The 26208-nt window shown below is 34.1% G+C and overlaps 1 protein-coding gene across 1 annotated transcript in view; it reads right to left on the reverse strand.

Moving 5' to 3' along the window:
* Positions 1-23610, reverse strand: part of LOC143250951 (T-box transcription factor TBX10-like) — a 39850-nt gene extending 16240 nt beyond the window's left edge. Inside the window, exons 1-2 of the mRNA XM_076502179.1 lie at positions 22475-23610; positions 5699-6119 (exon numbers count right to left, since the gene is read on the reverse strand). Of these exons, the coding sequence (XP_076358294.1) occupies positions 5699-6119; positions 22475-22622 (569 nt within the window). The 5' untranslated portion in view covers positions 22623-23610. The remainder of the gene's footprint in view (positions 1-5698; positions 6120-22474) is intronic.
* Between the last annotated feature and the right edge of the window lie 2598 nt (positions 23611-26208).

Below are 26208 nucleotides of genomic sequence, written 5' to 3' on the forward strand. Positions count from 1 at the left end.
AAACAATGGCCACTAGTGAAAGATCCGAAGCTATTTAGGAGGACTAAGATGACTACAATACTACATCGACTGCCTTTTTCATGTTAAGCTACCGGTCGAACAACAAGTATTGTTAGAGACTTCGACGTAATAGAAGTGAGGTATTTGTTATTATCAATGGCCGACTGTAGTGAATCCGGTACATGGTGTATTGTGTATAGTTGTTTATTTCGAGAAAATATTAATAACGAACTTCGGATTATAGTTGTTAATCACGTGGGTAACATTTTGTATATGCAAACTTAAGTGTTATACCAATAAACTTCGTATACTTGTTGGTAGATATGTGTTTAAATAACAAGAATCAGTAGCCCCATATCAAAGCGTTAATCATATTTAGTTTTCAATTGTCTACGATTTAGTTTTTATGCGAACAGTGGATAAGAATGGTATACGAATGAATAATGGATCAAAACACTTGATGCTGTGCAAATCAAATGACCATATAAAAACATAGGGCAAATAAAATATGGACCGTCCTGTATAAGAAGATGAATTCCCCCCGCACAAAGTTTTTGAATAAAGTGACACTTTATACTATATCACACTAAGGGGCGGTCTAATAACGACTATTTATTTATTTTTTTTTAATACAGAAAGATAACGGGTATATTACACTGTTTAACATTGAATACTATAAATGAAACTTTACTGAAGTAGTGTTACAAGTGCTGTATTGGTTTGTTCTTGACAGTGAACTTTTTGGCACAAGTGAAGCTTTTGAAGAAATTTACTTTGGAAGTTAAATTTCGAACTTAGTAGACGGTATTTTAAAGCAAAGCACTAGAGGATTTCTAAGCATGTGCAAGTTAACTACTGGGAAGTTAAGATAATGTAAGTGAATCTCTGTTTGTTTCATGGTTGTGCAAGTAATCTGCTGGTAGGTTAAGATGATGTAAACGAATCTCTGTTTGTTTCACGACTGTTACAAGAGGTTACAAGATACTCAGAAAAACACGTGACATTTCTTATATATTATTCCTTAAATGTACTAAACCCCCTGTGCAAACTGCAAGGCTTTGTTTTGTTTGAAGCGAAGCACAAAGCTACACAATATGCTATCTGTCCTCCGCCCATCAAGGGTATCGATACCTGGTTTATAGCGTTGACAGTCCACAGACGTACCAATGTGCCACTGGGGGAGGGAAACTAAAAAGAGTCACCGTGTTTCAAAGATAACTAAGGGTAGGTAGGGGCTGGTAGGAGTATTTTTACAAGGTTAATAACTTTCGTGCTTTCATTAATTACGAAGCTACTCTAAGAATCGTTTCTTTAGGCCCCTCCTCCGGGTGGAACATTGGTAAATCGTCGGATTTACAAAACTAAAATAAGGGGTTCTCGGTGGACACAGCAAGTAGTCCGATGTGTTTTGTTATATCGAAACACATAGATACGTTTCTTTATAAGAAGTGTGTTAGCCCAGTGTGCCAATATGGCATAAATGTGTATGTCTTAAACGTAAGTTAGTGCCAGTAAGAAATATACGACACACTTATTTGTAGTTAGAGTAAGAGTGCGTGTATAAGTAGATGTGGAAACCTGAAGAAATATGTCCAACTGAATATAAAGTAGAAGAGTTGTACATTAGACACAATAAAAAAATGAAAATATAAATCTATAACACTATGAAAAAGTACCTGAAACATATTTTTAGGAAAGTTTTATAGACGGAATATATTTTAAGGAACTTCATTAGAAAACAGAGTATTTTCCGTATTTTTAGGCGAATTATTATTCCGTTTTTACTGAAAATTGTTTCAAAAAGTATTAACATGTGGAGCTTTGAGAGAAAGTTCCAGAAAATGTGCTGGAGTTAATTTTTTCCGCGGTGTCACAGAAGCTTCGTGTATTTGCATATACATCAACACAAATGTTGTATCAATACACAGCATATGTTTTGATCTCTCCTAAAACAGTTGGTATCCATCACATAGCCAACTGTTCTTGACTGTGAGTGTACATATAAGAACTATAAGATAAAATCATCCAGTAGATGTAAAGTGACATACAACAAACTGCATCAAAAAACGGAATTTGCTTTCTGGGAAACACAATCAACCCATCAAACCTGTTATTTCCATCTCGGTGAAAGAAGTTTTATTACAGTATTCTTTAACGTAAAGTATAAAACATGCCATGATAATGAGTTATCATTACACAACTTATCAAAACTGTGTAGTTGAGGCTTGTTTTGGATTCGTCAGTGACGCAAGTCACCTTTTAATCTGCTGGGTCTTAGGGTTAGAAGCTTGTCTGCCAAAGATGCTAATTGAAAACCGTTAATCTGGTCGGCATAACCCATTACTGATAAGGTTCTAAGAAAAATGACTAGGTGGCGTCATATTTCCGAGCCGTACGAAAGAAATAAAACAAGACATACACACACACGTATATATATATATATATCTGTTTCAAAGCATATTTAGTATAAAACTTCTCACGGTACAAACTTTCCAGAGCTTACCGCAAACCAGACTGTAAACCTGATCCTGTATATACATATTTCACTGATAACGAAACACTTATTGTTTCCATTTAAACTGGGCTCAAAACTGAAGTCATGTGTACGAACGTTTAGAGTAAGAAGGGCGAAATGGAACAAGTAGATATAGCATTAGATTAAACTTTCTTAAAGTACTGATAACGGCAGCTACTAACAACTAGAATATAAAGATTACGTCGCCATTAAACCAAAGCACTATAAAGTATATCCACTGTACAGGAAGCCGTTAAATTCTATTCTTCAAAGACGTGTGGAAAACTAAATGAGAATTATTATTTTGAAATGCACTTAACCAAAATAACCATTAAACTAGTCTGTGTAATCGAATGTTGTATACGTTTAGCTCCCCCTAATTTCAATTCTTGTCATTAATAACTATTGGGGCACCCGTATTAAAACAAAACAAAACACCATTATATTGTGACGTCACACTAGCTATGCTTTTAATTTAGTTTATTGCTATTAGTAAATACCACAAGGCATTTATGTACTGTTTTATGTGCTAAATGTCTTACTTGTCTTACTTCAAATGTATTTCCAGCGTATTAATAAATGTTGTTTATTTCAAACAACGAACGTATCAACTGAGGACAAGCTGTCGGTTTCCACCAGTAACAAAATACCTTTTAACTAATGACAGAGAATTTAATTTCCTTTTGTTTAACGTCCCAGTGTGATGGTTCGTTGTATAACCACGAGAAACACGTCAGTAGTTGCTATTGCAGAGCAGCTGTCATCAGAATGTCCTGTATGTACTCATAGAACCAGTCGTGTGGATTTCACTTTCGTATTGGGAACTCGAAGCTAAGTGATGAAATTGACCCACTTCCAGTCTAAAATGTGCTTTATAAGTTGGTAAACTGAGGGACCCTAGACTGTCGTGAAATACAGCGTATCATATACAGCATTAAAGTGTAGAACTTATGACTGCCAAAACATCTGTTCACAGCGCTACACGTTCTATGGCAAATGTAACTACTTCTAGAAGTCTCTTGTCGCTGCTTCAAGCAGATGTTGTTACTGTAAAGCATATAATGGTAAAAATCGACTTTAATAAAGCTCCAGGAAAAAGATACCACTTGCAAGAGGGGGAGAAAATGGGTTTCTGTGGAAAATAAAAGCGAACTTAGAATGTATTAGCATTTTGAAAATGTTTTAAGAAATGGTTGTACTGTAAACTTAGTTTGTTCCTTCACGTGTCTACATTAAGCAATGTATAATATGCTAATTAATAAATAAAGACTAAATTCCACTAAAATGTATCGTTCGTGAAAACTGGTCAGTTATGTACGAGTTCAATTCGAACAAAGGTACACAAAACGTGACATGAAATTATATTATCAAGCTTAATAATACACTGACCAGTTTCATCCGAAGAAAGACCAGAGATGACCTACTAATCAACGTATCCAGACAATGGAACCGACGATTCCAAGTTCATGACCCGTGCGTATAAACCCGTTTGGTATTTTTAGAGCCGTAGGTGCACTATGATACTGAAGGCGACCATATACCACTATCTGGCCAGACAAAAGTAACTCATGAGCTGGTGATTGGTAACAGCTAAACCATCGGACATTCTAGTCAAACTTTCCATCTACTCAATCGAGCAGTAGAAGAAAAAAAAAAAAAGAGATTTACACTGTAAATGAACTTTGTCAAATTATAGAGAAAGAAAAAAAACTCTTGGATTGGGAACTAGGGTGTCGAATCATAGCTAAGTGTCACCAACATGAAAAAGAATATTTCAGATGGATAAAAAAATGAATATTAATAAAAAGTGTAAGTTTACAACGAGTTTTCTTAACGTACTAACAACCTCCCATTGTTGTTGGATCATTATTCAATCAGGGGACATTTTCTTTATGACTATGTTGGTCGCATATAGATGCAGAGCATATGCAGAAATATGTCAATCTTATATCTACAGAAGTCTTTGTCCATAAGAACTTTTGCTGAAGTAACCTTTATAGGCAAAAATACAAGTTTAAAGAAAGAAAGCATCAGTGACCTGAGACGGAGACTCCTTTATTAAACACGTGGTGACCTCGCGACCTCTCACTTGACACCCAGTCTTATTGTTTCTTATTATGCAGTTTTTAGAGAAAAAAGTAGAGAAAAATATTGGTTCCCTTTCTTACTACGTTCCAGAATCACCATAAAAAATGAATATACGTTTTCTCACATTGTATATGCAGAAAAAGACATAAACACACCACAAAAAAATCCATTGGAAGACAACAAAATTCAAAACATTTAAAGAGATACAAGAAATACATTTTTTTAAATTATTAAACAAAACGAATAATGATTAAATTTTTGTTGTTTATTCAGTAGCTTTGCCTACAAAAGATAACCGTGAAAAATCTCTATATCTCAATATCAACTGTGGTATGAAGGGATCTACTGGTAACACTGTTTATGAATATCTGTCAGTGTTTGTTATGGTTAACTAACCGCCTGTGCTTTGGGTTATCACTGTGTACAAAAACTTACCATTTATTTAAAATGATTTACTATCTTTGTATAACATGCTTACATTCTTTGTTTATCATGGTTTACTGTTTCCAGACAATATGTTGACTTCAAACAACATGTTTACTTCCTTTATTTACCATGGTTTGCTGTTTTCAAATAACATCTTTACCATCTTTGTTTATCTTGATTTACTATCTTCAAATAACAAGTTTACTCTCTTGGATTACTATGGTTTATTTAATATACGTTATTTATTCTCTTTATTTGCCATATTTCATGTTTTTGTTTTTAAACATTGCTTATTCTACACTTTAAACAATACCTTCATTATTGTACTATTGTTTTCTCTTTTTATTTTATTGTGTCGACTTTCTATAACATATTAGTAGACTTACACTCTCAGTACTTTTGTATTTATTATTTTCATAAAAATAAAAAAGGCAGTTGTATCAAGTTTATATCCAGAATCACGTGTAATTTAATTTTCGTTTGCTAACTACACTTTTGTCGAGTTATTTTTACACTGACAGTAACGCTTTATTTATTGAATAATGCAAGTTTAGGTTGAGAATGGAAAGACAAAATAAACATGGAGTCTAGTGTGTTACAGTACCTTGCACATCTAAAGTTGAAATTTCGTTAAAAAACGAAAAGACGCTGTAAAGAAAATATACTTACCTTCCCGTTTTTGTTATAATCATTTCTGTTCTTTGCTCGAAGAACTTGTCCCATAAATCTTTGTTCTCCAAGTAACATTCAACCTTGTTTAGTGCTTCACAGTTACACCGTGGCTTGAGGGCGCTAGCGTATGGTTTGGAAGAGGCTTCCTTGTGTGAGGAATATCTCGTCTTCCGTTTACGGTCGGCTGCGGACTGGGGACGATCATCCTCGCTCTCGTCAGAAAGCGTGTTTACCGAAGATGACGCCTCTTCCTCTTCGTCCAGCGAAAGAGTCGTCCTCGCATCGTTGTCGTCAGTATCGGAACTTGGCAGCGGAGAACGATGGGGAAGGTCCACGGTAACCATTCCTTTGTCGGTCGTAGCCAGGGTTACTTTAGTGTCACAAGAACAGTAATCAAGAGGTGGACTTACTGACTTTTCTGAAAAGTAATATAACAATCATGAGTCAACAACAGAAGACTTAAAGCCCAGTCGCTAAAGCTGCAGTCACTCATATCCATCTATATATGTATGTGTATATATACAGATGTAGTTTCATCAGTAGATATATACATATACATTTAAAGAGATTTAGAAACTGATAAACATAAAAACGTATATATGTATATATGCATGCGCTACAAAATATCTTTTAGAAGGAAGGCAAAATATTTGTTGGTTTGTTTTTGAATTTCACGCAAAGCTACACGAGGGCTATCTGCGTTAGTCGTCTCTAATTTAGCGTTTTTAACTATAGGAAAGGCAGCTAGTCATCACCACCCACTGTCAATTCTTGGGCTACTCTTTTAGCAACGAATAATAGGATTGACCGTCACATTATAACACCTCCACGGCTGAAAGAGTGAGCATGTTTGGTGAGACGTGGATTTGAACCCACAACCCTGAGATTACGAGTCGAGTGCCTTAACCACCTAGCCATGCCGGGCCTATGAAGGCAAAAGAAAGCTAGCCTAGTAATAAGAATACATGTATATACAGATGGAAAGATTAATACAGAAAGTGTATATATCTTAGAATTGTACATATTAAAATTTTGCTGAAATGTTACGAAACAACTAAAATGACAAAACGGTTCGATTTTTGAAGTTTTCACACGCTAATTAATCTGATTAACCATATTTTTGTGTTATATAAATCCTATATCTCAAATACACCTCTCTTCACCAATATCTCTATAAATTAAATGCTCAGGCGGGAAACGGAACGTGTATATTTGTGATCCAGATAATCGCATTCATAGGTAACATATCATACTGTTCGTCTTTAGTGTAGGCTGTTCGTGAATAATAAACTCTGTGAAACAGTTATATAAATTTACATCTCAACATGTGGCTAGTCAACTTCTTAGACCGATGTCGCTGGACATGATGCAGTGACACCGTAAGTGAACTTTGTGACACAGAACGCATGTTTGGTACGTGTTTGTTTTTGTGTCGTGCTCATCATTAATGTTTGTCAAATTACAAACTTTGTCGTGAGCTCTGTTTGCTCATTACGTTAGGTAATACGTCATCGGTTATTAAGTAAAGAATGTTAGTTAAAGAAAAAAGATACAGAGAGAAATAAGAAACCTAATTGGAAATAAAAGGGTTTGTGTTAGGGTTACGAAAATGGCAATTCTAATAAAATAATCAAATATATTTTTATTATGCTTCTACTTTTGTTTTCAAACTTCCCAGTCTGAACAGTGAATTCCATTTTTCTATAAGTTGTTGTTCCGGTATTTGGTATATGACTCTCTTCGTACGCTGTAGAATTGTTCTTGTCTTAATATATTGAAAGCAAGTGTAAATCTTTGCTATTTTAAGCAGTCTAATAAACAGTCAGTTTATAATGAAGACTGACCGAGTTTTACTGTCTGTTTTGGTGTATACATATAAATGCAACGTATGGAACATAAATAACTGTAGAGTCTCTGATTCGTTATATAACGAAATGAAGTAAGATCAAAACATAAATGTATCACAGAAAGAGTAACCCATTAACCCCAACCAGATATTTTCCAGTGAAGTTTGAAGACGCCAAATCGGTCATGTCCTTACAAACGACGGTATCAGATGCATCTAGCGCCATCTAATATAGAACGAAAACTTGTTTTATAATTACAAACATACAGAAATGTTCGTGTAATAATTCTATTTAAACATTTTGATACTGATATTGTATTTATTGAAGGTTATTATTTTCGCAGTATTAAGAAAAGTGATAACCGTTTCAAGAAAAGAGAATTATTAACTAAGTATTTAGAATGTATAAGCATCTGTCAACCCAGAAAATACACGTGTTTATATAGAATGTTCTAGTTTAAAAAGTGTTACAAATTCAGAACTGTAGTTTATTTTGAAGTGTTATATTTTCTTATACGTCTTCCAGTTCTGGTTATTTTCTTTTCAATATTTATGCTTTAAGTTTCAACGTAACAAACAAAGGTAAAGGTATGATGGAAATAATTTGATGTTGGATGAAACTGACGTTACACTAATTTGTTTAGCTCCACACATAATGAGAACAGAATACTTTGTCTATAATACTTTAAAATTTGACAAACATCAGTAGAGTGTCTCTGTTACGGATATTTACAGAACTGATCTTTTATTCTCTTAACCATTTGGAACTATTGAGTCATGTCAAGTGCTTTCATAGATCAAAACATTGACTCCTGGAGTATTTAATGAAAACAAATGGCATACCCAGTTCCTGATGTGATTATATATTGAAACAAGATGACACATTTAGCTCCTGAAGTGATTATATATTGAAACAAGATGACACATTTAGCTCCTGAAGTGATTATATATTGAAACAAGATGACACATTTGGCTCCTGAAATAATTATTTATTGAAACAAGATGGCATATTTAGCTCCTGAAGTGATTATTTATTGAAACAAGATGGCATATTTAGCTCCTGAAGTGATTATATATTGAAACAAGATGGCATATTTAGCTCCTGATGTGATTATATATTGAAACAAGATGACACATTTAGCTCCTGAAGTGATTATTTATTGAAACAAGATGACACATTTAGCTCCTGAAGTGATTATTTATTGAAACAAGATGACACATTTAGCTCCTGACGTGATTATTTATTGAAAGAAGATGACACATTTAGCTCCTGAAGTGATTATTTATTGAAACAAGATGACACATTTAGCTCCTGAAGTGATTATTTATTGAAACAAGATGACACATTTAGCTCCTGAAGTGATTATTTATTGAAACAAGATGACACATTTAGCTCCTGAAGTTATTATTTATTGAAACAAGATGACACATGTAGCTCCTGAAGTGATAATTTAATGAAACAAGATGGCTCATTTGATTACTGAAGTGAGTATTAACACGTGTTTTATCATTGGATATATCGGAGAGAAAACACTGATGCAATTCAAAAGCAAATATTTTAAAAACGTGTTAAATTTTTTTTGACGTTCATTTACTTTTCTTTCGCGCTAACAAGGATCAGAAAAAAATAAACTTGTTGAGCATTGAAAAAAGGTTTAATATATGTATAGTTTTACATTACGTTCTGTTGGCTTCTTGAGCCGAATATTAATGTATGGACTTTTTGTATGTCATTCATGATAAAGTGACATTCAAAGCCCGAAAAAAAAAAGAAATCTTTATTATATATAAATATGCCAGCAAACATACACACCTGTACCTCTTTCCACTTGTAATAGTGGAATGTGTCTTATTAAGAGCGTGTAACTATATCTCACTTACCAATGCTGCACTCACTTTTTTATTATTATTCCACTTAGCTATAACAATTTCAATTTGTTTTCTATTATGTAATTTTGTGCCTGCATGCACACATGTGAAAAACTCTTTATCTTTCAACATGTTAACCTTGGTAAAAAAATAATAAGTCTTCAGTGATTCTCTTTATGGTTCCATTCTACTGTTCTCATTTAAAGTCGAAATAAATTATTGTGTATTTACCTCTGAAGATTTGGCCCAAAACTAAATCTTACACCATCAAACGTTCGGAAAAATGACCACTTGTTTTAACAACTACCTGTATAGTTTTGTTTATACAAACTTAACAATATATTGACTGAGCACATTTATTGATTACATAGTTAGCCACTATTTAATATACTGTAAACCAATTCAGTGTTATCACTTTTTAAAAAGAGCGCAGAAGGTTGGGATATATTGGAGAAATAGTGAACAGATATGTATTGTTGGTAATATTGCTACTCATAATTCTTACACACTTCCATCTTCTATAAAATCAGAAGAATCTATGATGAATAATTCCAACGATTATATGAATTATTTTGGAAAACAGCCATGCTTCTATTATTGCTATTATAATTTCTCACGTTAGACAGACAGACTAAACAAACATATTGATAGATGGAGGAGATAAGTAACATAACTCATGATCAAATATATAAGAATAAGTGTATCACAATACAGACCCACTGCAGAAATGATTTTTAAAGCGAACGGACGAAAAGTGCAGATTATGAGGAACATTGTGATTAAATATTGAACAGAAGTTATAATTAGTTTTTAAAACCAGTTTCACAGCATGATAATGGACGTGTTTAACTGAATGGCTAGCAAAAAAATCTACAAACAAACATCTTGATTATTAATTTATTGTGCGTTTATTCCATTAACTTCATTCATATTTGAAGAATACACAGTTTCTTTCTTTCTTTATTTTTCAAACCTTCCAGTTCAGATATGTACAAATAAGGAAAAGCTATGTCAACTCTACCCAGTTTTATTTCAAACTTCCCATACCTTATATACATAGCATGATAAGCACATATTTGTAACTGCAACATTCAGTTAGCAGATGTAACTATCATATATCAATATAAAATAAACGGAGAATATTTGAAAGTGAATATGTTTCCATCTTAGTCCCAGTGGAAACTGCGCACGCTCAAATCTAAAGTCTAAAATTACTTCTAACAAGTACCAGTTCGTACACTGGAAATGCAAGAAGAGTTTTAAAGAAAGCGTTACGATATCAACAAGGGTCAATATATCAGTGTCCAAGTTTGAAAGGTCTTGTGAAATATCGAATCTTGGTAACTGCCTTTTCATTTTCCAGGAAGAGTGGCTCTGGGAAGAGTGGCTCTGAATGTACTTGTTACTTTTAATAACATCACGTGAAAGGAAACCGTACGTAAATTAATCTCACTAGCGACTTTCAGAGTTTCTCCAAACACACTTCTTGAAATGTGTCACCTAGAGAATGGCTAAACGAATGTGTTCATATTTAGTCGTGTTTCCCTTCACGACCCTGTCTATCTTCCTCCACCATTCTGTTCAAGCAATAGTTTTCTGAATAGCTAATTCATTCAACTTTCCAAAAAAAGAAAACAAGTTCGTGGTAGTTTACGTTCGTTCCATTAGCTTCAGTCACATTTAAAGAGCACACAGTTTTTTTCCTTATTTTGTTTCTCGAAAATTCTAATTCGAACATGTAGAAGTAAGAGAAATATCAACCTATTTGTTTGGTCTATCAGTCCAAAGTGGCCCAGCACGGCCAGGTGGGTTAAGGTGCGACTTGTAATCTGAGGATCGCGGGTTCGAATCCCCGTCGCGTCAAACACGCTTGCCCTTTTAGCCGTGGGGGCGTTATAATGTGACGGTCAATTCCACTATTCGTTGGTAAAAGAGTAGCCCAAGAGTTGGCGGTGGGTGGTGATGACTAGCTGCCTTCCCTCTAGTCTTACACTGCTAAATTAGGGACGGCTAGCACAGATAGCCCTCGAGTAGCTTTGCGCGAAATTCAAAAACAAAACAGTCCAATGTGGAAAATTATAATAACAATAATAGAAGGATGACTATTTTCCAAAAGAATTCACATAATCGTTGGATTCAACTGATCGTAGATTCTACTGATTTTACAGAAGATGGAAGGACGTAAATGTTATGTGTTGTGATGAGTGTTGAAATGGTATACAGTTTACAGTTTATGAATCTTCTGATACTAGTTAACTGTGTAAATAATAATTGTACCCAGTCAATGTTGTTTAATTTTAAAACCAAAATATCTATAGAAGTAGTTCTTAAAACATTAACTATATTTTAAATAATGGGCCTATTCCAGAATTCGGTGTATTTCATACGGGCTTTTATTTTAACACCCCATTTTCACATCACCCAAATCAAAATCACATCATGAAATTCACACTTATTAAAGTGTTTGAAAAACGTATGATCGGCGCTTCAGGATTACAACCGTAATCGACAGTTTGGGACTAGGACTAACGCAAGTTCTTTACCAACTAGTCAACTAAGTTTAAAAACTTAACTCCACAATAACTCTACATCAGTCATTTTCAACAATTCAAGCTGCTGCAATGATTTAGAAAGCATTGAATGATCAACTGGATATAAAACATAAACTAAGGTTGACGCAAAAAATATATTGTTATTAATATTGTGTAGTTATGAGGATGTTAGGCTGTGATGTTGTTCCAACTTTCTCGAAATGAACAAAATGAACAAACGCTTATGAATAAAAAGTCTTTAGTTAGTTTAAGTGTTTCATGTGGAAAGTCTTTTTTTATCAAAAATTAAATAGGTTAACCTTCGAATCATCACAAGGTGACAAAAATTAGACCACATTCAAATAAAACATATGAGACAATGGTCAGTCTTTACTGTACAAAAGATGCAAATTTGTTTAATTTTAAAACATAGAACAACATGTATTGAGGTTATACAATCTATTATTTTTCTGAGGTAAAATGTATAAAATGTTTTGAGAGTATATTTTACTGGGATGATAATTTTGAAAAGATACATATGGTTAAACTGTAATTATTCTAAGTGTGTCCAACGCATTAATGAGAAGAGCTAGCCACATCGAGACAACTACAGTTAAGCATGACTGGAAGAGCAGCTGTCTCCTGGTAATTACTGGCAGAAAGATATATCACAAAATCTATATAGCTTCATGTTTTGGCCTTATAAAAAGCTGTAACATAAAACGACTTTCTACATCACGCGATAGATGAACAAGTGATATGGATACACCCGTGAAGGATGAAACCAAGTGACTGACAAGACGGTACAAATGTTGTTGATCACCACCACAAGCATTAACCAGGTACGCCTTCTTCCTCCCCCTGGTGGTGCAAGGTACGCTGTGTCACAGAAGTTCAATCACAAATACAGATACAGAAATTTATCGAGTAGCACTAACTGGAACACAGAATGTCCGAGCAAATATTCATGTAACTTTATACTTTCTTAAATATTCGTGTCGGTTTAACACTCAGTTAAACTTCACTAACTATCATGCCTACGTTCCACTGTCAGAGGATACCGGAGGGGGGGGGGTCCTCCCAAACGTCTCCGGTGGAATTCGGGTTGGATTCCCCGTGTAGAACACATCATATAGCACAACGTGGTTTTGCTCACAACAAACAAACATAAGTTCTCCAGAACGTTCGTTAAGTAGTAAGGAATAGTAAACATTTTATTTCTGCTATTCGTCTTCTATCATTAATTTAATGTTTGCTGGAATCTAATTAGTTACCGAATAGCGCCTGTTCTGTTCTCAAGTATACCATAAATGAAAATAGTGTAAGCTAACTGAACATAATTTAGGCCCTCCATTATACTCGAGTGATATTCTGGGCGCGTTTCAAACTTCCTTTGACTAGACGCTATAGAAAAGGACACACTCGAAACACCACGAGTCCGTCTGTCGAGTGTGGACCAAAACCAACCCTAGAACTATGGGAAAAGTTAACTTAAAGTACATACTTATATAAATATCAAGCCACAAGTTGAAAGGGTGTAGAACCAGCCACTAAAATAATTTTTAGAAATTACACTGTGTAACAAACTTGTTCTTGTTCCTGGGCAGAAAGTGTTTTACTTGTTCTTGTTCCTGGGCAGAAAGTGTTTTACTTGTTCTTGTTCCTGGGCACAAAGTGTTATTTCCAAATTGCTTAAGCCTAAAGTAAATGGAGAAAAAAAAACATTTTTTATCTTCAAACTTTGATTTGTTGAACTGGGACCGTATAACGAAAACATGATGAGAGACTATATTTGTGGGCTGATACGTGAAAGTTATTTACATTACAGTCGTAAATCTCGAAAAACTACTCACTTCTAAACGTTTTTGTATAGTTTTAGTATAAATACATGTAACTCTTGATTCATATGTTGTTTTATTCAGACCTTGTCTAAGTGAAAATGAGCAAATTTTCCCGTTTTTACATAGAAAATAGGTTAATTTCTAAATTTCATTATCCGGGTCACAAAAGCAAAGTTTAAAGGGAATAATGGTCATTTTCTGTACTTTTACAACATAAGCAATTAAGAAATAACACGTACTATCCAGGAACAAAATTTCATAATTTTTCATAATTTTCTTTTACACAGGCTCAGATCAAAATTCCAATAACGCCGTGTTGTCTTTTTGTACTATTTTTTTTCTATATGGTTTCTTTATATATACTAAATATTAACTGTAAAAATGCACTTTTGAAAGATATTTTTAAATTTTCGTCATTCTACTTTTAAGTAAGTGTATTCACAAATGAATGTTTTTACTTGTTTTAAACATTTAACAAATAATGAATATTTTGTAATTCTAAAATTCGCTCCCAGATTGCTGAAACGATAGTCCGACGGAGCAAAACAGTTTGTATGTTTGAAGTTAAGCACAAACCTACACAATGGATTTTCCGTTTTCTGCCTGCCTATCACGAACATCGAAGCCCGATTTATAGCGTTGTAAGTCCGCAGACATGAAGCGCTCTGTGCCACTTATGTCGAGCGGAATGGCCACCTTCTCATTCGACTTTTGACTATACCTGAAATGTTTCATAAAGTAAATATATTTATAATTGCTATACATGTTGCTTGTAACTAGAAAGTTCTATGATTGCGATGTTCGAGCCCTAGTCGTCAGTTTAGTCGTACAATCAAATAAATCAGTTAGGTTTGTAATGTTTCATACGAGTCCTGCATTAATTTTAAACACACGTCTAATAAAAGTAACACACCTAAATAAAGTACATAATTAAGACTATTGCGTGTCCTTCGGTGTGCTAAGTGTCATAAGAACGATGGACAGGATCGCCTGCTCTTCATGTAAACTCAGAACCAACAAGAGACAGCTTACCGTTGCCCAAGTATAAGAATTGTGTGGAAGCTGCGAAAATACACGACTTAATGTGCATAATTTTTTTATAAATAATTTTTATTGGTTTGGAATCCCCCAATCCTCTATTTCATTAGTTATGATGTGTTGAATGCTAGTTTTACTGTGACCGTTTCGATATATATGTACGAAAAATAATATCAAGTTTTCTGGAAAAAAACAGCAACAAAAAAATCGCTCACGAAACTCAAAATGTCCTGCAAAACTACACGTGCGTTTAGTGACTTACTTGGGAAAAAAAAACAACAGAATGTCCTACACTTTAAATTACTTCTTACATGTAACTCATATAGTTTGTTTAAAGTGTGCAGAAATTAGAAAATTTGAACAATACAATGTAAGATATACTTAAAGCCATTACAAAGACTCGTTCTACATAACTCGGTTCCTTCTATTGTCACCATCATTGTTCATAAAACATTTTTTATTAATATGACCAGGCCCGGCATTGCCAGATGGATAAGGCACTCGACTCGTAATCCAAGGATCGCGGGTTCGAATACCCGTCGCACCAAACATGCTCGCTCTTTCAGCTGTGGGAGCGTTATAATATTACGGTCAATACCACTGTTCGTTGGTAAAAGAGTAGCCCAAGAGTTGACGGTGGGTGGTGATGACTAGCTGCCTTCCCTCTAGTCTTACACTACTAAATTAGGTACAGCTAGCGCAGATAGCCTTTGAGTAGCTTTGCCCGATATTCAAACCAAACAAACTTAATATGACCAGCTTTTATAAATTTTATACCATATAATTACCATATCGATACTCTAACCTTACACTTCTTTTATAGCTTCCCAATTTCTTTTCCTCCACTGATACGTCAGTCTCACAGTTCCCTCAGAACAACCGAGTTACGTTAATACCACAAAATAAAAGATAATAATATACAAATACAATTCATCGTGAATTTAAAATGATGTTTGCATAATATCTTTCGTATGATCCCCATGTTTTCAATGACACAAATATCCTTATCACGTTTTATTAAGCTGAGTATATTCTCACAATGTAACCGGTACGTAAACCTAGTCATGTTCCGAAAACGTATTCTATGTGTTTTTATTAAATTAAAAACGACCAAAACGTACAAGAACATTGAAATGGGTTTTTAAGTATATTTAGATTTACAAACAAACTTTGGCTCCTTGGTATTCTGGTTTGGTGATGTATAAACTTTTCTGTTTTTATCACATTTTGCCACATAAAGTGAGATACTGGCTGTAAAAAAAAATTAATTCCTTGTCTACAATTATTTTGGTAATATGTTTGGTTTAATTGTAACTTAATGTTTTTTATTTTTTTATCATTACTTGAGAAATAGAAAAAGAGATAATCTATGCTTGTCAGAATACAAGGCAAAAGTCACCTGGCAATCAGAAGACAAATATATAACATTAAAAGCCTAACACGTTCTTAAGAATTACCGTGAAATCGAACATGAAAGTAGCACCTACAGCGCTACACTTCTTCAACAGTTACGTGGCAATCGGAAATGAAACGGATAGTACCAGTTATTCTCTGTCTATTCCCTTTCCGTAAACTGACTTTCCATAAATTCTCCCTTTCATTCCAAGTTTTTGTTTATTTTTGTGTCATATTTAATCAAAACCTGACGATTATTTCTTGTCATATTTGACACACATGGAACACATTGACATGATACCACGATTTTGAATATTTATACAATTCCACAACTTTAAGATCGTTGTTGCTAAAGTTTTTTTTTAAAACTGAATTTGATCCTTTAAATACGCAAAATTCAATCATGTGTACACGATTTGTGAAGTTAATCGCGCAAACACATTTTGCAAAGTTTTACCGTGAACACAAGTTTCGTAAAGCTCCGTCACGTACACAGTTTTTGTAAAGTTTAATCTCGTGCATAAGTTTCACAAAGTTTCATCATGTATATAAGGCTCGGCATGGCCAGGTGGGTTAAGGCGTTCGATTCGTAATCTAAAGGTCGCGGGTTCGAATCCAAGTCGCACCAAACATGCTCGCCCTTTCAACCGTGGGGGCGTTATAATGTGATGGTCAATCTCACAATTCGTTGGTAAAAGAGTAGCCCAGGAGTTGGCGGTGGGTGGTGATAACTAGCTGACTTCCTTCCCTCTAATCTTACAGTAATAAATTAGGGACGGCAAGCGCAGATAGCCCTCGTGTAGCTTTGCGCGAAATACAGAAACAAACAATCGTGATTATAAGTTTTGTAAAGTTTAATTAAGCACACAAATTATGCAGAACTTAATCACGTGCCCAAGTCTTGTAAAGTGTAATAGCGTGCACAAGTTTTTACAAACAATAACATATCTTTCTTGAATGCAACGTCGCTTTCAGCTTTTCAAAACAATCATTTCTAATAAAGTTTACTTAAAGCAGATCCACTCTCTGTTTAGAATATGCAGTATAAGTGAATGCATTTTTATTTACGACTGTTGTTTCGTCATGTTTCGTTTTCCTTATCCCTAAATCTAGTCTTAAAATACTAAAATAATTTCTGGTAAGATTTCTTTACATTATTAATGTCATGCAAATGTGACATTACGTAATCAATCCGTTTATAAAAGAAAGCCACCTGCTTGCTAATTTATATAATGATTGCAAAGTGTGTCTTTTTTTTTTTTTAGGATACAGAGCACTCTGAACAACAATGAACGATTTTGTTTATAGAACAGTAACAACAGTAAAATTGGTTGTCACACAACACACCAAAAAACAACTGCTGGTTATATGGTATAAACGATAATTAGAATACAAATGAAACTACTTTATTACATGGCTAATTGATCCTATAACATGTCCTTCCTTCCCGCTTAAGCGTAATATGAGAAACGTAAGTCGTGTTTTCAACTCATTGATGAAATATATATCCTGCTCGAATATTCCGTGACTACAAGCTATGCCGTATAGAAAGTTCAATAACCAAACAAGTACAATGTATGTTATCTATAAACACACAGTACACGGTGAAATGCACGCCAGAGGTGTATGTTATTAGGAAATGAAAAGTCTCTTACAAGCACCAGCACTAGCACATCGAGACGAGAAACATAGCATTGCCTCTTATAATTTTTACTACCATTATTGGCCTGCCACGGCCAAGCGTGTTAAGGCATTCGACTCGTAATCCGAGGGTCGCGGGTTCGAATCCCGGTCGCACCAAACATGCTCGCCCTTTCAGCCGTGGGGGCGTTATAATGTGACAGTCAATCCCACTATTCGTTGGTAAAAGAGTAGCCCAAGAGTTGGCGGTGGGTGGTGATGACTAGCTGCCTTCCCTCTAGTCTTACACTGCTAAATTAGGGGCGGCTAGCGCAGATAGCCCTCGAGCAGCTTTGCGCGAAATTCAAAACAAACAAACAAACTATTACTATTATGAGATATCCGCATTTTATTGAAGTTTCAAAATCAAGAAACAATGCACGCTTAGTTAGTGACCGGAAACAAAAACAAACGAACAAGAACAGCCAAACAGCTTTATGTTTACATATATTATCTTCTAGATAAAAATTCTGTATAGTCAAAGCTGAAGAAAAGTTATTTATAAGATGCGGATTTCTGGTAAATGTCTCGTTTTATGTCCCCACTTCTTACAAAGTTTAAAAACTTAAGGCAGTGAAGATTTTTTATGTTTCATGGGGATAATATCTTTGATTGTTTGTTTTCTAGCGCCAAGACACATAATAAGATATTTGCACTCTTTCTATCACGAGAACCTAACCTTGGTTTTTAGCATTATAAGTCCGCCATCTTATTTTATAGCCACTGAGGAGTAATATTTATGTAAAACTAAAATTCCTAAGAGCTACTTTAAAATCCCCGCCGGGTGCTCTTAGTGCACGTAATAGTTCAATACTATAGAACATTGTACAATAATAGTCATTGCAACAAATATAATAACTATTTATTCCATAAACAAAACACTCTAACACGTGAAAAAAGAAATTATTCCTAAACGTAACTAAAGAGCCATTACGCCACGTCTATATAAAAACGTTTTGGGGAAATAAAAAATTATATACGTCCCGTGTATTTTACAATACTTAACACATAGACATATAAACTAATCTATAGCATCTTACTGCACGAAGAGGCGTAAACTTTATGAAATGAGCCTTACAAATACATGATGTCCCGGTTTCATTTGTAAAATTCTTTCCTAATCTGTCTTGTTAACTTAGAGAGCCCTTGAAAGAGTTTTCAATATCATTTATTAATATTTTTCTCTTTCGCTCAGTGCTTATATCAGAAATATTTAATATTTAAATTTAATTTATCTGTGTTTCATTTTGTCTCTCAATGATTATTTGAGAAACAATTTTCTTCTCTCGCTCTTCAATTTGTATGTTTTTCTCTTTCTGTGTTTACTCCAAGAGCACTTGACAGCTTCCTATTAGCTTTAATAGAGAGATAGTTACTAACTAGACCTCTTAGACGATTCACCGTTCTTTAATGTTGACACACAGCAATGATTTTCTGGCGGTTTTCAGCGCGCGGTGGAAAGCTTAAATTTCAGGATCTTCATAGACTTTAAAGAGCGAAACTGTTAGTTTATCAGCATTCAACACGTTTCAAATATGAGCGTTTTAAACACTATATAAGTTAAGCACGGTTATAAACGAAAATCTCCTCCCTATCATTTCTTGATAGACATTCAGTTTTGTCTCCTTCTCAATTTGGCTTTCGGCCTGGGCTTGGAACGGAGGTTGCTGTTGCTAAACTTGTGGGAAGTATTACAGAAGCTTTGGATTCTGATCTTCATCCAATTGCTGTTTTTCTTGACTTAGCCAAAGCTTTTGATTCTGTTAATCATAAAATATTGTTAAATAAATTATCTTATTATGGTTTTAGAGGCATTGTTTTTGATTGGTTTTTTTTCTTACTTTCACAATAGAAAGCAATCAGTTTGTATCCATAATAATTATAGTGATTGGCTTACAATTAATGTTGGAGTACCACAAGGTTCTGTTCTGGGCCCTTTATTATTTCTCATTTATATAAATGATATTCTTTACCAACAGTTTTTTGGAGATATCCAAGCCTATGCCGATGATATTGCTGTTGTTTATAGTAAGCCAAATCTAATTAATGAAGCCATTATTTCTAGTGATCTTAATAAAATTAAAAATTGGCTTTTCTGTAATGACTTATCCTTAAATATATCTAAATCTTTTCTTCTTCAGTTTAACCTTTATGGTGTCATTCCAGCTTTTCCTTCTATTTTTTATCATTCTAGTGATTGTTATACTTACCCTAATTGTAAGTGTCCCAAATTGACTCAAGTTTCCTCTGTTAAATATTTAGGAATTATTTTAGATCGAAAATTAAATTGGCAATTTCATATTAATTCTTTAGTTAATAAATTAAAATATAGTTCTATGCTAATTTTGAACTTAGTCATTGTGCTCCTTATCATATTTTGTTAAGTGTATATTATGCTCTCTTTCAATCTTTCTTACAATATTGTATTTCAATTTGGGGTGGCACATATAAGACTTTTTTAATTCCTATTCACAAGTTGCAAAAAAGTGTTTTCTCTCTTATTTTTACTCATAGGCTTGATACCGATTTCAGTAAATTTAACTCCCCTCTTTCATATGATAAACTTTATTTATATTTTTTAGCTTTATCTACATTGCATGTTTATTTTAATAGGCCTTTTAAAGTCACTTCATATTTTACACGACTTCAATCTTTTTTTCCAATTAATGTACCCACACCACGTAAAACAGTTACACTTCATCAATATCTTTATTTGGCACCTCGTATTCATAATTTTATTCCTTATAGTATAAGATCTTCTATTAATCGTGTTAATCAAAAGAAATACTTAAAACAATGGATCTTAAATACTGATGATAATATTCTGGGAACTTTATATTGATTTTGTAAGTTTTGATTTTACATTATTATGTGTTTAACCATCACAGGACGAGTTAACTCTTTGTTGATGGTTTTATATTGATATTTGATTTTTTGTGTCTAATTTATTGCTTAATAAATTTATTATTATTATTATTATTAAAGTTCAAGAAAAAAATGAAACGACACTGAAATCATAAAGCTCAACCTGTTAAAAAAACAGCTGACGATATATGAGAGATTCAAAGATGAAAGAAGTCAAAACGTTTGATTTTAAATGACAGTTCAATTATACCTCAGGGTTGGTTGAGAAAACTTGTGTGTTTTTTCGTATAGCAAAGCCACAAAGGGCTGTCTGCTCAGCCCACCGAGGGGAATCGAACCCCTGATTTTAGCGTTGTAAATCCGGAGACTTACCGCTGTACTAGCGGGGGGCTCGAAACAACAAACAAGCTTTTGTTCATTTAACTAAAATTACTTGATGACTCCGAAGAACTAGATACGCGAATCTTTATCAATACAATAAAAATATATGTGATTAAACTTGTGTTAGAACGCTATGAAGATAAAGAAACTGACAATCACTGAAGTAACTAGTAGGACCTACTATGTTCTAGTCATCAGCTTGCTCTAAGTGTAAATTCGAAGATTCAAGTTTTACATACATTTATGCAAAAGTTCTCTTCACAATTTGGGTTAATGCATGCCTCATAAGAATGACAATGAAATCTTACAATCTGATCAGATACAAATTGCCGAAGAGATGACGACGGGTGCTGTTGACTTGTTACCTTTCATCTAATTTATCAGCTGAAATTAGGGACAGGTAGGTCCTGATTAGCTTAACGTGAAACTTTGGAATAAATATATCTGTTCAGCGAGAAGGTTATAATTTGGTAAACTTAATATTATCTATAAAGAAGACGTTAGTAGAATAAAGATACGAAACGTTTAAACTCTTGGACCGAAGCAAAATACTAGGGGTAATATAACTTATTTTATTGTAAAAGAGATAATAGAAAAAAAAAACTAAATAACTACAACTCACTTCTTAAGATTGTAAGAAAACTATGTTAGCCAGTTTGACATAGTTATTTCACACAAACGTGCACACGCACACACACACACACACACATATATATAGTGAATTTATCTTATTATATGACGGTGAATTTTAAACCAGGTTCATGCTGCTTTCCAGTTGTAGTTTAGTAAACAAAAGTGATTTAATAGAAGACATCTTACTACAAAGTAAATACATTACCTAATTAAGCTAATTAACAGTTATATAAAGTCTAGATCAGTAAAGAAAAAATAAATATTTTGTTTATTTCTAGAGACTTATAATCATGATTTCATTAATACGTTTCAATACGATCACAAAGAAAGAACATTGGTCTTTTAAAGGCGTTTTTGTTATGTAATTGGTGCTTTTAAAGACGTTTTTGTTATCTAATTGGCTGCTTTTAAAGGCGTTTTTATTATCTAATTGGCTGCAGATTTAAATCTTAGAAGGAGGCAAAAACTTTGATCTGTGATTATATTTAAAACAGCGGATTATAGGATTTATTTATAGGCATCAAAAGTGGAGAGGTATTTTTTAACTAAACGTATGGCATCTGAAATGAAGTTGCTTTCTTATCATTACTTGTGTTAAATATCACGTGGGCTTGGAAGTGCTGATGAAAGAAACTCACATCGTACCTTCTATAATACCAACAATAAACTCACACGAAAGAAATTCACGTCTTACCTGCGATTGTCAGGGCCTTTTCTGATACCGACTTTTCACGTTCAGGTCCGCGGCGGGCCATGATAGCAGCGATAGAAAAGTCGGTTGACCTCCCTGTAGACGTAGATCTGGGCTCGTTGACAGAACATGAGTTCGGTGATTTCTGCATTCTGTTGGTACTGAGAGGTTTGAATTTCTTGAACACTGTTACTAAGGGTAAAAGATAACGTTACAAAGGTAAGACTACATTGTATTTATTGGCAATAAACATTCAACAATATGTACTTTCTATTCTCTTGTTTCCCTGTTGTTACTGTTTTTCTCTTCTTCTTTTTTACTTGGTTGATAAAAATTCGGAACCAGGACAATCCAATAACATCCGAAAGCTAGACTGAATGGTCCGTCCAAACTTTTAAAGTTTGACATCGGAATATTCTACTCCTAGCAGCAAAATTGGATGCCAAAGGTGTTTCCTTTTAATACTTTCTGTTTCACTTTCAACAGACTGATCTTGTGGGTTTACTTGGACATTCGATTCCTCTTTTCTTACTTCACTTCAAACATTTTGCCGTTGAAATTCTAAACTCGTGTTAAAAACACAATCCTTTTAGCTCACAAAAACTAGTTCAACGAAATTATGGAGAGTACAATAACTAAGAAACGTGATCAAAACTAATTTTTCATAACCTCGAGACTTCCTCGGACTCATTCAGAACGAAAAGTTCAATAAGTAAGAGTTTGGTTTTTTTTACACTGTATTATCCAGAGCCACGATCAATAGAAGCTAGTCATTGACGTTGTTGCTTTGGCAAAAGTTCTGCCGCTAAGTTATGGTTTTGTTCGGCTTCTCCTCACCAAGGCAACGCCGTCATGCAAAAACCAGTCGGTATAGCTAGCTGGTAGAGAGGGCGCTTTCATCTGCCGTCGCGTGTAGCGAACCTCCTCACGCCTGCAGGGAATAATACTTCCCGTGCTAGCCAGGCGGAGCAATTGCTGTCAAGTAAGGGGCGGGACTTTAAGCTATTGAAATGGTATGTGTGACGAATTACTGAGAGACACATAAGCGTTTGGAGGGCTGTTCTTGGAGAATGCCTTTCACACCAAAAGTGCAACATGAAGGCACACTGTTCATCATAGAATTGACGATTGTTTGTGGTGTCGGGAAAGGTACGTATACAGAGTCCAAACAAAATTAAATATAGCAGTTCACCTCACCCGCCCGAAAGAGGGCGCCACGTACTTAAGTACTTCCTATTTTTTTCTGTTCTGGTATCCAGTGTTTGATTACCATTATAAAGAACTTTAAAAACAAACAGAAAAAACCAACAGCGATTGAATATATAATTAACTTAACATACATAAAAAGATAGAATAAAAATCTCATGTTATAATTCTTTATTTCAGCTCAACGATATTTTTAGACCAATTACACGAATAATTTCAAGCACAAGACAAAGAGCATTGAAAAGTAGACACACATATATGCATACGTATTAACTTACTTTGCGTTGTTGTAAGAATCAATTTATTTATATGATGGCATTTTATTCGATAGTATTAATTAAACAGCGTCTACCAGCTCTTGTTTACCTATATTTATGTATAACCGATGTTTGATTCATCGCGTTGAACAGAGCGCAGATAGCCCAATCTGTGATGTATCTTTACACTAAAATAAACAGTTGTTTGGGGTTGTTTTAAATTTCGGGCATAGCTACACAAAGGCTATCTCCACGAGCAGTCCCGAATTAAGCAGTAAAAAAAAGTAGAGGGAAAGGCGCTAGTCGTCGCCACCCGTCGTCACCTCTTAGACTGCTTTTTTACCAACGAATACTGTAATTGACTTTCACATTATAACGTCTCCACGGCTAAAAAGGCAAAAGTATTTGGTGAGATGGGTATTTGAAGCCGCAGATTGCGAGTAACATTCCCTAAACACCTGGAATCAATATGGAATCAGTAGCATCTTCGTGGTTAAGCGGTGTGAACTGTTTCTCAGGAAGAGAATGCGTTTCTAATATCAATAAGCAGTTTTATTTGGTTATAATAGACGGACGTGTAACAACCTTCACTCTTTGGTTACTTATAAGAACAACTGTTTGCAAAAATTTGATGGTCTATGCTTCATGTTCGTTGTGTGAAATTTAATCTAGAACCCAATATTTCAAAAGATGCTAATTTGTAAAGGTTTAGGAGTCACGGTCAAATGAAAAAATTCGTAGTCATGACGACGTAACTGACTCTGGTATTCTAGTAAAAACGGATGATTTTTAATTACCTATCAAACATTATTTCAATATTAGTGTTTGAAGAATTTTCTGTTGGTTTTTTGTTTGTTATTACAATACAACAATTAATTATAAATAAAACGTGTGAGTGGAAGTGAATCAACAACTCAAATCCATATCATCATACGGCAATCATCATGATTTAACCTGAATAATTTAAAATGAAAAGGACAGCCAACTATGATCGTTTCCAATCAAAGTTTGGACTAATACCTGGAGTGCAAGTAATTCAGTATCTTGTATTTAAGATTTTAATCCATTTCTAGTGAGCAACATTACTTCGTGTAATAGTTACGAAATCTTTAGTAATTCAAAGCTAAGCTTGAGGACTTATAACGCAAGAAATTTGGGCTCGATTTTTTCAAGAGGCACAGCGCAGATATTCCATTATTTAGTCTCGCGCTTAAAAGAATAACCTATGGTAACTTTTGGTACTGTTTTAGCTAACCTACTGTTATATAGCAATATAAAGTTAAAACAGTATAGCATATAAACATTAACAATATTATTGTTTTAGTTAACCTGCTGTTAAAGTAAAATGTGATATAAAATAGAAATTATTGTAATGAACAATATAAATATAATAGAGTTTCCTTTTCTATTATAACCTTTATAGATAATAGAATAAATCAGTTTGTTTACAATACCTGTTTCTTTTCTCAGGGATTACGAAACGAAGATGATTAATGTGACAATTATTGAAAAAGATGGCAAATATTTCAACATCTTCTTGATTAAAAGTTTATATAGTAAAAACCCAACGTCCTTCATTTGATAAACGATGTATCTTAATGTTGATTTAGAGCACAAACCAAGTTTAAGTTAATAAAATATTCAATTTACACATCACTCAATGCTTATTCCTAGAGTGATAGAAGTAATCATTCTCACTGGTAACCAGTTCCCCACCCCCGGTAAGTTTATAAACATATGACGTGAAAGTTAGGATTCGATACCCGTGGTGGACACACAACAGATAGCTTATTAACAACAAAGAAACATAAGTACATTATTGTTTTAAGTAATATGATACCAGATATGTATGATGGTTTCAGTTTGGAAACACTGTAGTTCTTGTTTTTATTTAAGGCAAACATTTCACGATACTTCGTATCATACCTTTCGCAAGCAGGGACAGTTTCCGATACAGTGTTAAATTGGTTCGTGATCGGACTGTATCGAAACACGTAACTCAGTTGAGTCAGTTTTAAAAGCGAAGTCAGAATACCGAAGGTGAGATATGTGAAGGAAGCCGTGGACTTGGTCACAAGTATAGGTTAAACTCAATGTGTTGAATGGCATGTAATTCACATATTGAGGTATACAAAGTTCTCCTATTAAAAGACGGGTAACAGTCTCAAATGTCTGTCTTGCAAAAGTATCTATAAATATTGAGTCATTTTTCACCCGTGGTCTCGCGATATGTGCAACGATCTGGGTGGGCCAGAGCTTTCTGGAGAAGAGCAA

This window comes from Tachypleus tridentatus, chromosome 5, assembly GCF_004210375.1.
Source record: "Tachypleus tridentatus isolate NWPU-2018 chromosome 5, ASM421037v1, whole genome shotgun sequence".
Taxonomy (NCBI): domain Eukaryota; kingdom Metazoa; phylum Arthropoda; class Merostomata; order Xiphosura; family Limulidae; genus Tachypleus; species Tachypleus tridentatus.